This window comes from Babylonia areolata, chromosome 2 (assembly GCF_041734735.1).
Source record: "Babylonia areolata isolate BAREFJ2019XMU chromosome 2, ASM4173473v1, whole genome shotgun sequence".
Taxonomy (NCBI): Eukaryota; Metazoa; Mollusca; class Gastropoda; order Neogastropoda; family Buccinidae; genus Babylonia; species Babylonia areolata.
Window position 1 is genome coordinate 5,670,203 of NC_134877.1, and position 15,529 is coordinate 5,685,731.

Below are 15,529 nucleotides of genomic sequence, written 5' to 3' on the forward strand. Positions count from 1 at the left end.
GGGAAGGAGCTGAGGAATGATGGGTGGTGTTCTAAGAGATAGAAAAAAAAACCCCACCAAAAAGCAACAACAAAAAACCCAACCCAGCTAACAGTGAAGTGGTGGGGCATTGGGTAGAGGTGTCACCATCAGTCATACTATCAGTGAAAGAAATTACAAGAAGCTACCCCCCACAGTGGCATATGACCCGGGCTGTTAATGTTACAAAGTCCTGGGAATCATACAAAATGCCTTAAATATATGTGTCTTGCGCTCAGATCTATCCTCGTCTTGTTATATTGGGTAGTGAGACCTGACAACACTCAGAAAAGAATGTCAAGGAGACAGTGTTGATGTTCAGGATGATTCTTAATGTACCGTGACCTGGCAACACTCAGAAAAGTATGTCAAGGAGACAGTGTTTGTGATGACTATGAATGGCCTGACAAGATTCAGAAAAGAATGTCAAGGAGATAGTGTTGGTGTTGACGATGAATAACAATGTGCCATACAATGTGCCATGACCTGACAACGCTCACTAAAGAGTGTCAAGGAGACAGTGTTGATGTTGAGGATGATTATCAATGTTCCATGACCTGACAACACTCAGAAAAGTATGTCAAGGAGACGGTGTTCATGTTGACGATGAATAACGATGTATCATGACATGACAACAGTCAGAAAAGAATGTCAAGGAGACAGTGTTGATGTTGACGATGAATAACGATGTATCATGACATGACAACAGTCAGAAAAGAATGTCAAGGAGACAGTGTTGATGTTGAGGATGATTCTTAATGTACCATGACCTGGCAACACTCAGAAAAGTATGTCAAGGAGACAGTGTTGGTGTTGACGATGAATAACAATGTGCCATACAATGTGTCATGACCTGACAACACTCACTAAAGAGTGTCAAGGAGACAGTGTTTGTGATGACAATGAATAGCCTGACAAGATTCAGAAAAGAACTTCAAGGAGACGGTGTTGGTGTTGACGATGAATAACGATGTGCCATACAATGTGTCATGACCTGACAACGCTCAGAAAAGAATGTCAAGGAGATGGTGTTCATGATGACGATGAATAACGATGTGCCATGACCTGACAACACTCAGAAAAGAATGTCAAGGAGACAGTGTTGGTGGTGACGATGAAAAGCCTAACAAGACTCGGAAAAAAAAACACGGCATGGAGACGGTGTTGATGTTGACGATAAATAATGATGTTCCATGACCTGACAACGCTCACTAAAGAGTGTCAAGGAGACGGTGTTGATGTTGAGGATGATTCTTAATGTACCATGACCTGACAACACTCAGAAAAGTATGTCAAGGAGACAGTGTTGATGTTGACGATGAATAACGATGTGGCATGACCTGACAGTACTCAGAAAAGAATGTCAAGGAGATGGTGTTGGTGTTGACAATGAATAACGATGTGCCATACAATGTGTCATGACCTGACAACACTCAGAAAAGTATGTCAAGGAGACAGTGTTGGTGGTGACGATGAAAAACGATGTGCCATGACCTGACAACACTCAGAAAAGTATGTCAAGGAGACAGTGTTGGTGGTGACGATGAAAAGCCTAACAAGACTCGGAAAAAAAAAAACGGCATGGAGACGGTGTTGATGTTGACGATAAATAATGATGTTCCATGACCTGACAACACTCAGAAAAGAATGTCAAGGAGACAGTGTTGATGTAGAGGATGATTATCAATGTATCATGACCTGACAACACTCAGAAAAGTGTATCAAGGAGACAGTGTTGGTGATGACGATGAATCATGATGTTCCATGACCTGACAACACTCAGAAAAGAACGTCAAGGAGATGGTGTTGATGTTGCAGAGCACGCCTCCTGTGAACAGGCCCTGGAGCCACTTCCTGATGATGCTGTGCCTCTGTGTGGCTACGTTCATCCACAGGATGCTTCCAAGTGGCAGGTCAGGCTTCCACTGATGGTTGTCCAACTCTCTCTCTCTCTCTCTCTCTGTGTGTGTGTGTGTGTGTGTGTGTGTGTGTGTGTGTGTGGCCTTGGGTAAAAAGATCCCATCTCTGATAGGGCTCAAAACTGTGTCCTTCTAATCGTCAGTCTGCGATGCATGGTGGAACTGTGTGTGTGTGTGTGTGTGTGTGTGTGTGTGTGTGTGTGTGTGTGTGTGTATGTGCTGTATGTGCATGCGCACGAGTGGGTGAGTAAGTTTGTGTGAGTGTGCATGTGCATATGTGTGTGTGTATGTGTGAGTGTCTGTTCTCTTTCGAGTGCATGTTAATGTAAGTGAGTGTGTGTGTGAGTGTGTTCTCCTATTTTTACTGCAAGATCCAAAACGTAATTTTCATGTTTTACTACAGGGATCTTTATTTCTCTCCATCCCAAAAAAAGAAAAAAAAGAAGAAAAAAAGAAAAGAAAAAAGAGCTACCCTCACTGTAACTCATCATCAAAGTTTTGCTTCCAGATGCATGAGCTGAGCCCGGGGTCTGGGGTGTTCATCCATCAGGAGAACTTTGACAGCGTCATGAGCAGGAAAAGAGAGGGGAAACTGGACGGTAAAGCCATGGCCAGATATCTCATGAACTGCTTCTGGAAACAGGTAAGTGACTGGCCTAGTGCTGTTGTTGTTGTTGTTGTTCGTGGTTTGTTTATTATGATTCCCCCCCCCCCCCCCACTCCCCCATTTTGATGTATTAGGTAGGAAAAGGAGGCATGAAGGAATGAGACAAGTTGGGTAGGGGTGGGACTGGAGTGTGCATGTGTCAAAGGGTGCAGTAGCCGAATGGTTAACTCTCTCCATACGAACGGCGAAAGAGACGACGTTAACAGCGTTTCACCCCAATTACCATCATCAAAATATTGCAAGCGGAAGGCTCTTATACTGAAGAGGTGAATGTTGACAAAGAATACCACAATTCTGACGACGGAAGCTAAAGGTTGGGTCATTCAGACACCCACTGGACATCCGAGGGGTCTGTGTAGAGGAGAAGAGAGGACTGGCCGTACTGAGTGAGTTAAAGCGTTGGGACTTTCGATCTGAGGGTCCCGGGTTTTGATATCAGTGACGGCGCCCTGTGGGTAAAGGGTGGAGATTTTTCCAGTCTCCTAGTTCAACATATGTGCAGACCTGATAGTGCCTGAACCTCTTTGTGTGTACATGCACGCAGAAGATCAGATACGCACATCAAAGATCCTGTAATCCATGTCGGCGTTCGGTGGGTTATGGAAACAAAAACATACCCAGCATGCACACCCTTGAAAACAGAGTATGGTTGCCTACATGGTGGGGGTAAATAAAACGGTCATACACGTAAAATGTTACAAGTCTGCCTGTGTTTGTGTGCGTGCCTGAAACGAATGATGAGCGCCCAGTGGCAGCTGTCACTCAGCTCTGCCCAGGCAGGCAGCCTGTTGCGCAAATGACCCCATGTTTGTAAAGCACTTAGAGCTTGGTTTCCGACCGAGGATAAGCGCTATATTTGTATTTGTATTTCTTTTTATCACAACAGATTACTCTTTGTGAAATTTGGGCTGCTCTCCCCAGGGAGAGCTCGTCGCTACACTACAGCGCCACCCATTTTTTTTATGTATTTTTTTTTTCCTGCGTGCAGTTTTATTTGCTTTTCCTATATATAAGTATCCATATCAATTAATCAATCAATCAATCAAAGTACATACTCATTCAGATTACCTTTTTTTCCCTGGTGCTGTCTAAAAAGGGCCATACGAACAAAATGAAATTAGTAGCAGTTTCATTTGTGGTACATTTATCAGAGACTGATTCATTTCTAACATGTACATAAAAATATGTGTGTTTGCACATGCATGCACACACACATAAGTACACATATATGCCCACACTCACACATACACGTATGTGTAGGTACATGGACACACACACACACACACACACACACACACACACACACACACACACACACACACACTGTCACTCATTCTCACTCACAAACACACGCACATGCACATATGGACATAACAAACATTACTATCACCTCCATTCATTCAATACCACCACCAAAAAAAAAAAAAAAACAGTGAAGAGAACTGTATCTTTCTGCATCACATCTTCTATGCCATTTCTACGCTATACGGACACATTCAAGCCATTTATCCCTGGCATATCCACACACGGACATATTGCTCATTCTACAGTAATCCAAACACCATTAGTCCACAGGGAACACACACACAAAAATAACATTGTACAGGCTGCCCTGAGGTCACCCACCAGGAGATCCTGCACTGCAGTATAGTAGGGAAATGCAGATCCTGTCCAGATTCAGAACATGCAAACTGCCTAAACAGCAGGGCGAAAAAAGACAGGAGCTCAGTTTAAAGACACGAATTAATATGGCAGTTCAATTTTTATGCATAAAAAGGAAAAGTTGTGATTAATAATGATAATGATAATGTACATCTATAGAGCGCCCTTTCTCTCCAAGAGCTCAGGGCGCTTTACATGAAAGAAAAAAAAATCAAAATGACATAAATCATTCATGACTACTCTTACTCAGTACCCCTCCCACCCTCTTCTTCTTCTGCGTTCGTGGGCTGCAACTCCCACGTTCACTCGTATGCACACGAGTGGGCTTTTACGTGTATGACCGTTTTTACCCCGCCATGTAGGCAGCCATACTCCGTTTTGGGGTGTGTGCATGCTGGGTATGTTCTTGTTTCCATAACCCACCGAACGCTGACATGGATTACAGGATCTTTAACGTGCGTATTTGATCTTCTGCTTGCGTATACACACGAAGGGGGTTCAGGCACTAGCAGGTCTGCACATATGTTGACCTGGGAGATCGTAAAAATCTCCACTCTTCACCCACCAGGCACCGTCACTGTGATTCGAACCCGGGACCCTCAGATTGACAGTCCAACGCTTTAACCATTCGGCTATTCCCACTCCATATTCATCTTTGTTTTGATCTCTTTGGTATGCAGGCAGACTTGGTAGGAGCCAGCATAGCTGAATCCCCCAGACCTAACCAACGGTCTCTGGACAGAGGTATCATCAATGCCATTCTTGGTAAGTCTACCCATTTTACTTTTTAATCTTAAAAACAGTTATTGCCAATGTTACTGTACACAGTCACAATATACACAAAGAACATTTTTATGCAGCTCACAAACAAGACATGTAAATTTTAGGCAAAATGACCTGGTTTGAAAACAAAGAAGGAGAAAAAAAATGGATCATGGCTGTTGAAATGAACGTTTAACGTGTTTTGTGTTCAATATCTTGTCTGCAGACATTTTTTTTTAATACTCATATTTACTCAATATTTCACTACAAGACTTTGTTTTGATTTTGTTTCTGTTTTGTTTTTGTTTTTACTATACCTGTCCTGAATGGACTGTCCATTAAATTTCAACTCTTTTCGTTTCTGGTCATTTTTTTAAAGAAGATTTTAGCTATGTAGTCTAAAAAAGATTAGAATAATGATATATAAGAATCTGTGTAGTCTGTTGACTGCATTTCTGTCTGGTGTAACCTAATTTTGAATCTTGACAGTGTCTGAAGAGTGGAGACTTTTCTGATCTCCCAGGCCATCATATTGGTAAATCTGTTTGTGTCTCAATGTGCTTAAAATTATATTCACACTCATTGGATCCAAATATTCATATATCTTAATTCTTGTCCGAAATTGGAAAATACAATAATGTGTACTCACCTCAAAACAAGAGTAATGCTAACCTAAGCAACTGAGTAAAACATATAATGAAATCAACAAATAAAATGCAATAATTTCCTGTATAAAAATTATAACATAAAACATCAGTTATCATATAATTATCAGTAGTATCTCTCTTTGCAATATTACATATACTCTTTGGCTGTGTTGTACCCCAGTCAGATCAGGGGTACCTCAGGGTTCAGTACTAGGTCCATGCCTGTTCCTGGTCTACATCTGTGACCTACCATCCTGAGTGACATCTCCTGCCTGCCTCCTTGAAGATGACACAGTCCTTGACATATTCATCACTGCCCTTATCAACCATTACAAACCATGACACCCTGCAAGCCGACCTCAAGAGACTCGGGGCCTGGGAGGAAGAATGGGAGATGCAGTTCTATCCTGAAAAGTGCAGTGTCCTGACGTGCACCTCGAGGAAAAACAACAGCCCTCATCAGTATCACCTACACGGTCACCTGCTGATACCTGTGATGTCAACCAAATACCTAGGTATCACACTCCAGTCAAATCTCCACTTCACCAAATATATTGACAGTATAGTGACGAAAGCAAACAGGACACCTGACTTCCTGGGAAGAAACCCGAGGAAGGAGACAGCTAAAATCAGTCAAGGCGCTCAACTTCAAGTTTCTTATATGCCCAGTCCTTGAATGTACTGTATGGGACCCCACTGCAAAGAAATAAGAGGAATAGACAGAAGCAGTCCAACAGAGAGCAGTATAGTTTGTTCTTAATAAATATCAGAGGACAACCAGAGCCAGCTACTGAAAGCACTGCAGTGGGTAACCCTGGAATACTGTAGGAGGAAGGCCAGACTGTCTGTGCTATGTAAGATCAGCAGAGGACTTGCAAAAGGAAGGTGCCTACACCTCCGCCAACAACAGCAACGTGCTTGAAGAGCCCACAAACAAACCTTTGAGTAGATCGGATATCAGGATGAACATGTTCTCACAGACAGTACATGACTAGAATGACCTGCCTCAGGTGCCCTTCAGTGCCCAAGCCCTTGACACATTCATTCAGAAAGTGTCATTCTGCTGACCCACTGCCCCCTGACAACTACCCTATCCCATTACCCCCTGTTCCCCCCTTTTTTGTGCCTTTTCCATACCAGCAACCACTGCCCAAATGCCAGTAATGGTCAATGTTTTGACCATAGGCATCAAACAGAAAAAGAAGATTGTTTTTTTGCTCCAGCTACTCTACCTTTATTCTTAGATACACATGATACTCTCAGCTGCTTCAAGCTCAGTTTCAATTTCAAGAATGTGTTGGTATGTGGTCTGATCCATATGGTATATTACTAGACAATACCTGCTCCAAAAAAAGCCACCAAGAAAAGATAAATAAATAAATAATAGATGCCTGACTGACCTGTGCGTAAACCCATCGTAGGTCAGGCTTTGACAGCTTACCCTAAGTTTGTATCATACTTACAAGCTGTAATAATTTTGTTGCAGATTTTTGCTCACACATGTCAGATGTGAAGCGGCCCTTGCTGCGGAACATTCTGTCCTCGAAGGTCACCAAGGCCAACTCCCTGTACCGACAACAGATGGGAATGCCGCCAAGGAAAGCGGGACGACCTTTCAGGAATGACTATTCTTTCTACTAGACATCTGAAACAATCAAGACGAATGAAAAAACAAATTTGCTTCCTTCAAAAACTAGTAAATTGTCAAGGGTGGAACATCGTAGAAAATGGTTCTCATGGATAATATTGATATGTTTCTGCCTGACATTGGAGGCACTGTGGCAGAATCGGTTAGGCGTATGTGGAGTGATGACCGAGAGGTAACGCGTCCACCTAGGAAGCGAGAGAATCTGAGCGTGCTGGTTTGAATCACAGCTCAGCCGCCGATATTTTCTCCCCCTCCACTAGACCTTGAGTGGTGGTCTGGACGCTAGTCATTCAGATGAGACGATAAACCGAGGTCCCGTGTGCAGCATGCACTTAGTGCACGTAAAAAAAACCCATGGCAACAAAAGGGTTGTTCCTGGCAAAATTCTGTAGAAAAATCCACAAATAAAACTGCACGCAGTAAAAAATACAAAAAAAAAAAAAAAGGGTGGTGCTGTAATGTAGCGATGCGCTCTCCCTGGAGAGAGCAGCCCGAATTTCACACAGAGAAATCTGTTGAGACAAAAAGAGAAATACAATACAATACAATACAATACACTATACAATACACTGTCTTCCGAAACAGTGTTCACCAGTGATAAGGGTTCAATGCCCATACACACACACACACACACACACACAAACACAGAGTATTTTTTATTTCATTGTATTTTATTTTATTTTATTTTATTTTATTATTGGAGACATAATTTGACAACAAACAAGAACGCCAGAGAATCGACAGACAGACAGAAAATACGAAAAAACTTAGCCGTATGGAGAGCACAGGAACAGGAGTCATGATGGCTGCCGGAAAAAGAGGGCTCTAGCCAGGGGGACAAAGGGGAGGTTACCTACTTCCGGGAGGTTATCGGCCGTAGTACTTTCCTTTTCTCCGCATAGGCGGATAGTAGTTTGCACTGGACAGGAATGTCAGACCCCTGCCGGAGTCTGCACTATTGGGTCACGGTAAGTATGTTACTTAAACGTAATTTTAGATAGAAAATTTCCTTTTTGGCGTGGTATTGTGTCGTTTCGAAAAGGTACTTTATCCCGATTGTCCTCACACCACCAAGGTGTGATTGGGTGCCTCACTTTGGATGTGGATGGTTTAAACGGCAGAAGGAGAAGTTCGAGCCCTGCCTTCCAATTTATATGAAAAATGAAATCACTCTTTATACTTAGCCATATGGAGAACAGAAACAGGAGTCATGATGGCTGCCGGAAAAAGAGGGCGCTAGCCAAGGGGACAAAGGGGAGGTTACCTACTTCTGGGAGGTTATCGGCCGTAGTACTTTCGTTTTCTCCGCATAGGCGGATAGTAGTTTGCACAGGACAGGAATGTCAGACCCCTGCCGGAGTCTGCACTAGTTGGGTCACGGTAAGTATGTTATTTAAACGTAATTTTAGACAGAAAATTTCCTTTTATAACATGCAATGTTTGATGTCAGTGAATGTTTTATCTCAATACTATGGTTTAAAAATGAAACATATATATATATATATACATATATGTAGTTTCTCTCAGGGACTTGCATCAGTTAAATAGTTTGTTCAATATTATGTTGAAAATAATTTCCTTGTTAAAAAAAGCGGTTATATTTATGTTGTGTCTGAACAAAAGTAATGTACGAGTGAGTATGAAATGAAACTGTATATTTTGTTTTCAAAACATGACTTATGTATTCTTTGAAAAAAACCCTGCTGTATGATTATTCGCCATCATCTTTGTGTTTTGGGGTGGTTTTTTTTGTCCAAATTATTTGTGGTCTCTCATTCACACGTATCATCTGTGCGTGTTTGTGAAAACAAATGGGAAAAACTGAGCTTCAGAAATATGCAGTTACTCTTGAGCATGTTCAGCACCTCAAAGACAGAAAAACAGATCAGTTGACTGATGTTGGCAACATGCCTGATCTATGCTTTTTTGTGTTGGTCAAGAGTTCTGGTCTTTCGTACCCTGTTTGGTTGGCTTTATTATTATTTATTTATTTTTTTTAGACTTTTAAGTAAACTAAGTTCATGCCCCAGCTGCATTATTAATTCACCTCTGCAGGCTTCAGTCTCCACATCACTGCCTTAACAATCTGAACCAACCAACCAACCAGCAACCATGCAAACAAAACAACGCAAAACAAAACAGAAACAAAAGCTCCTCAATCTCCTTATTGAATTCTACAGATTGTGTTCTGTGCACTTTTTATGCACGACGGCAGAAGAAAAATTAAATAAAAAGAAATGATATTTAACGTCCAAAATATCACCTGGGCTCAGTTGCATGAGTGATCTTAGCAGTTCCTAGTTTGTTTTGCTTTAAAAATTTTTCCCAAGCCTGTACCATTTCCATAGACTTCTTAATGCTAAGGAAACATAGCGCTGCTGAGATTGCTTATGCAACTTGGCCCCAAAATATTGGTCAAATGGCTATGATAGTGCATCTGCATTTTCATTTTCATTCACCCTGAATCAGAATATCTTTTGTGCACAAGAATAATAATAATAATAATGATAATGATATTTATATAGCACTGAATCTTGTGCATAGACAAATCAAAGCGCTTTCGCACCAGTCATTCACACGCATGTATAACTCTAAAACTGGAGAAACTGAAGACAAGGAAGAGGCAGGGAATGGAGGCTATTTCGGGAAGAGGTGGGTTCCATTGAAGAAGATGTAGTTCCAGTGTTAATCATAATCAAGATCAAGGACACCTTTTAAGTTTAAATCTTTAATGAGCCTTATTCATTTTTGTCTTTTACAGCCCAGACAGGACTCAAATTTTATATTAAAAAAAAAGAAAGAATTAATTTGAACATAAGATGTCTCTATGTTGAAACCAATAACACAAGCTGATGCTTCAAAATTAAACAGACTAATGTTACATTTGGAAACCATGAAAAGGAAACAAATAAAGGGGGGTGTGGGGTAGGTTGAGGGGGTGCAGATGTATACTTTTTATTCATACATATTCCCCTCTCAGATCATTTCTCTGCTGAACATCAAAACCGCGGCCAGTACATACAGTCTTGTACAGAACAGACTTATGGATGTAGTTTCTTTTCAAGAACGCTCATCTCCTGGCCAATATTTCAGCCTCTGCTGCACTGGGTGCCAGTTGTAAGTTGTCGTAACTCAGTGTGTGGTCTCCCTTTGTCTCTTAATTAAGAAAAATGGATTTTTGCCCGCCGAGGTAAGGATGAGATTAAATAAATGCAATTCCATAGTCAATTCTATGTCTAGTTCATTTCTGGATTAAAGCAAGAACACTGTCAAATATAAAATTGTGCTGGGCACAAACATTTAGGTGCATCATGGGTAAATACTTCGGGAACAGATCTGCACAAAGAAGATTCGAATACTGACAATGAAGGAATCACAATGATGGAAAAGGATCTGTAGACCTGCTGACTCGCACCATTTATTTGTGTTGCTCATTTGTTTTCCCATTGTTACAAGGCGTTCGCAACAAAGACCATCAAGTCAAACTTAACATATTATATAATATTATGTCGTTTATGAACGTACGTCAGTCCTTTATTGGAAAAAAAAAAGGTTTCATATTTAGACTTCAGTTCCCTGTTCTGAAACTGTTCACGTTTGGCAGCTCTTGATATTTAACTTACATGCATTTGAACAGAAAGACCTTTGTAAGAAGGTACTGCTAATGACTGAAGGAAGCAGCTACGACAACCGGGATGGTTGCTCATTGATAAACCCGCAAAAGCCGCACACACTACACACCACACACGGCCCATGCACTTCTCTCCCTCCACTCTCCTCCCCCAAATGTATTAATTTTCTTATATAAAAAAGCATTCGAAACCAAGTGCTTGAGGAGACTACTACACATCTCCTACAAGGAGCACAAGACCAATGACTATGTGCGGAACCTGGTCAGCAACCTTGTTGGGCCCCAAGAACCACTGCTGGCGACTGTCAAACGACGGAAGATGGCATGGTTTGGTCACGTCATACGACTCCAAAACCATCCTGCAAGGGACTGTAGAGGGAGGGCGCAGACGGGGGCGGCAGAGAAAGAGCTGGTCCGACAACGTCAAGGAATGGACCAAAATGACGATGCCAGATCTCCTCACGACAGCTGCCAACAGAACGGCGTGGCGAGCTATGACATCTTCCTCATGTCGCCCCAACGACCCCACCGGTCGAGGGAATGAGTGAGTGAGTGTGACAGATTCTAACCGATCTCTTCTCAAAGTAAAAGAAATGGTAAATCGGGCGAGCGCCAGATAAAAACGAGCTTCTACCCCTCGAACCCACTAGTTATCAGTTCGTGTCTCAAACCACAATCTATACCCCTTTCAAACCAAGACAACAGCCATGAACTTCACTACCCCCTCAGTTGAACGCCAGGGGGAGAAATTGTGGAAAGTGGTAACGTGTTTCAAGTCACAAATCAATGTCCATGCAGAACAATCAGCCAAAAAATGAGGAAATGGTGTGTGGGCTATAGTCCGACTGGAACTTAAAAAAAATTATTTATTTATTTTTTTATTTAATGTGTACATTTTCAGTCTTCCAGTGTTATATCCCGTCTGTTAATGATGGCATCAGTGACGTCACTATGACGCCATGTGCAACGGGCATATGACAGTCACTGAAGGGGTGTAATGAAGGGCGCAAGCCAAAGTAGGTCGTTCAGCTTCATCCCATTATTGCTACATATAGTTATGTTACCATTTGAAAGAAAGATTGTCAATCAATCAGTCTGAATCCGAACTGTCATGTATATAGGCTATACGTCATGTGACGCGGTAAACCGGCGGCCGCGGAGATGCATAGGGGGTGAGGGGTGGGGGCCGCACGGACTTAATCTGTTTAACTCTTTCCATACGAACGGCGAAAGAGACGACGTTAACAGCGTTTCACCACAGTTACCATCATCAAAATATTGCAAGCGGAAGGCTCTTATACTGAAGACGTGAATGTTGACAAAGAATACCACAATTCTGACGACGGAAGCTAAAGGTTGGGTCATTCAGACACCCACTGGACATCCGAGGGGTCTGTGTAGAGGACTGGCCGTACTGAGTGAGTTAAAGTGGGGGGAGGGGGAGGGGAGGGGGGGCGTAGGGGACCGGGGGGCGAGACTAGTACTGATCACTGAGGTCCAGCAGGCCAACGAACCCCCTGAGGTTGCTGGCGTTGGAAAGAGGGAGAGGGCAAGGTGGTGGATGGGCAGACCGAGGCTTAGACGGACGGATGGTATAATTATGTGGACTTCACGTACCATCATATTATTCGTTTATGTTGTGCAAGTGCGTACTAAGCAAAATGTGTGCGTGTATGCACATACGTATACACATCTTTAAACTGCATGTTTAATATATGTTTGTATTGTCACCATGGATGAGCAACACGACCATGCGCATGGGGATGGGGGGAGGGGTCTGCATGGGGGTGTGTGTGTGTGTGTGGAGGGGGGGGGGGGATAAAATGTAAAATGCCGTGAATATTTGTAGGCAGGTATAATATATCTATGTATATATCTATATATCTCCATATATCTATGTATCTATCTATGTCTCTCTCTCTCTCTCTCAAATTCAAATTAATTGTCTGCTTCAACCAAAACAGAAAACAGTCTCTTTCGATTCACCATCACCATTATTGTTATCACCATTTTTTTTCTCAAGGCCTGACTAAGCGCGTTGGGCTACGCTGCTGGTCAGGCATCTGCTTGGCAGATGTGGTGTAGCGTATATGGATTTGTCCGAACGCAGTGACGCCTCCTTGAGCTACTGAAACTGAAACTGACTCAAAATGCCTCAGCCACACTCAAATATCAAGTGAAAAACTGACGAATGAGTCAGTAACTGTCACACCGTTCCCTGATCACCACGCACACATCATTTATCATGTGAAAAGAAAAACATTCGGGTATGATGATATTACGTTTTAAGATAGAGTGAAAGAACTTCAAAGTTGATTGTGTGTGTGTGTGTGTGTGTGTGTGTGTGTGTGTGTGTGTGTGGTGTGTGTGTGTGTGTGTGTGTGTGCGCGCGCGCCGCAATGTGTGTGTATGTGTGTGTGTGTGTGTGTGTGTGTGTGTGTTCATGCACGCTTGTATGTGTGCATGTGTGTGTGTGTGTGTGTGTCGTGTGCGTGTGTTTGTGTGCGCGCACGCGCGTGTGTGTAGTGTGTGTCACGGTGTGTGCATGCCGTGTGCGCTTGTATGTGTGTGTGTGTGTGTCCCTCTGCATGTGTGTGTGTGTGTGTGTGCGCGTCCACGCGCACGTGCGCGTGTGTGTACATTTCAATCATCATAAAAAAAAGGAAAATATTCAATAAGCTGATTATAACATTTTAAAAGACAACTGCCCATCAACAAATATCAAATCGAAAACCGAATGAGCAACCCATCCTTGATCACAATGCACATGTAAATTATCATCAGTGTATAAAAAAGAAAACAACCTGGTCAGTAAGAAAAAAGAAAGAAAGAAAAACCATGTTAAGATGACGTGAAATGATGATTACAGCGTTTTAATATACAAATGAAATGAAAATAAACAAATAACCCGTACACACTTCCCTTACTGCTATGCGGACATCAATCATCATATGAAAGGAAGATAAAGACATTGTATAACTTTTAAGACCTGAAATCATAGTTGAAAGGTCTACTAAAACCACCACCAAGACCACAGCATGCAAGAACCCCTCTCACACCCATGTGCAGCAAAACAAAACACCACGCATTCATAAATAACTTGCAGGGTGCACACACACACACACACACACACACACACACACACACACATATCCCGCCTTCCCCTATAACCCCCCTCCCCTCCCCTCACTTCTTCTTTACACACGCATGCATGCAAACATAATTCAATTCAATTCAGTTCAATTCAATTCAAAATACTTTATTATCTGCTTCAACCAAAAACAGAAAATTTTCTTTAGGCTCACTTAAAATAAAATGCCCGTCAGCAAAAATCAAACAGAAAAAAAACAAACAACTGACACACCCTTCACTTATCACCATGCACACATTAATTATTATGTAATAAGAAAAACATGTGGGTAAGATACTATTACATTATAATCCAGAGTGTAACAGCTGTGTGTGTGTAGCGTGTGTGTCCGTGCGTGTGCATGCATCGTTTTGTGCGGGCGCACGCGCGCGCGCGTATGTGTACGTTTCAATCATTATAAAAAGGAGAATATTCAGTAAGATAATAATAACATTTAAAAAGACAAATGCTCATCAACAGATAAAACCGAAAAACGAATGAGCAACTGGCACACCCTTCCTTGATCACAGCGTACATATGAACTATCATGTTAAAAGAAAACATTTAGGTAAGAAAACAAGAATTACATTTTAAGATAAAGTGAAACATTTCAATGATATAAAAGGAAAATATTCAGTAAGATAATTATAACATTTAAGAACATGAAATCACAGTTGAAGGGTCAACACCGCCACCAAGACTAAAAGCATGTAAAACCCCATTTACGTCCCTCTGCGGCAAAACAATAACACTGAGCACGCGCGCACACACACGCCCACACACACACACACACACACACACACACACACACACACACACACACACACACACACGCACCCACACACTTCTCCCCTCCCCCCCTCCCCTCACTTCTTTCTTTACACGCATGCATGCATACATATAGGAAAGAAAGACAACTGTCATCATAACAATAAACAAATCACAGGCAATGGAATAAAAACATTATTTGAGCGAATCATTTATCACAGCAACAGCAGAGGGGGCAAATGATTTTTTTGTACACATTCTTCTTTGCAAGAGGGATTTTACATCGTCTACCAGAAGGGAGTTTCTGAAAGACAGAGTTAAGTGGATAAGTGGAATCATTAAAAATTTGGAGTGCTTTTCTGCTAAGCCTGGATTGGTGTAGAGTGTTCAGTTGTTGCTGGGGCTTTGTTATGATTTTGCTGGCCAGGTTTACAACTCGTCCTAATTTTGTCTTTAACTTCACAGTCAGATTGCCAAAACCAGGCTACAATACTGAAAGCCATGACACTTTCTATCTGACTTCTGTACACCAGCTCAAGTATGTGTGGACTAACATTAAAACTTCTTAATTTTCGCAGTAAAAAGAGTCTCTGGTGCACTTTCTTGGCAATGGCATCAACATGTTCACTGAATGTGAGACTGTGATCAACGATAGTCCCTAGATATTTAAAACTGTC

At 42.0% G+C, this 15,529-nt stretch overlaps 1 protein-coding gene across 1 annotated transcript; it reads left to right on the plus strand.

Annotated features, from left to right (window-relative positions):
* Nucleotides 1–1,772: 1,772 nt before the first annotated feature.
* Nucleotides 1,773–7,672, plus strand: LOC143295992 (uncharacterized). The gene is made up of 4 exons (XM_076607727.1): nt 1,773–1,931; nt 2,446–2,580; nt 4,947–5,031; nt 7,162–7,672. The coding sequence occupies exons 1-4, from the start codon at nt 1,773–1,775 to the stop codon at nt 7,314–7,316; spliced, it is 534 nt and encodes a 177-aa protein (XP_076463842.1). The 3' UTR covers nt 7,317–7,672.
* The last annotated feature ends 7,857 nt before the right edge of the window (nt 7,673–15,529 follow it).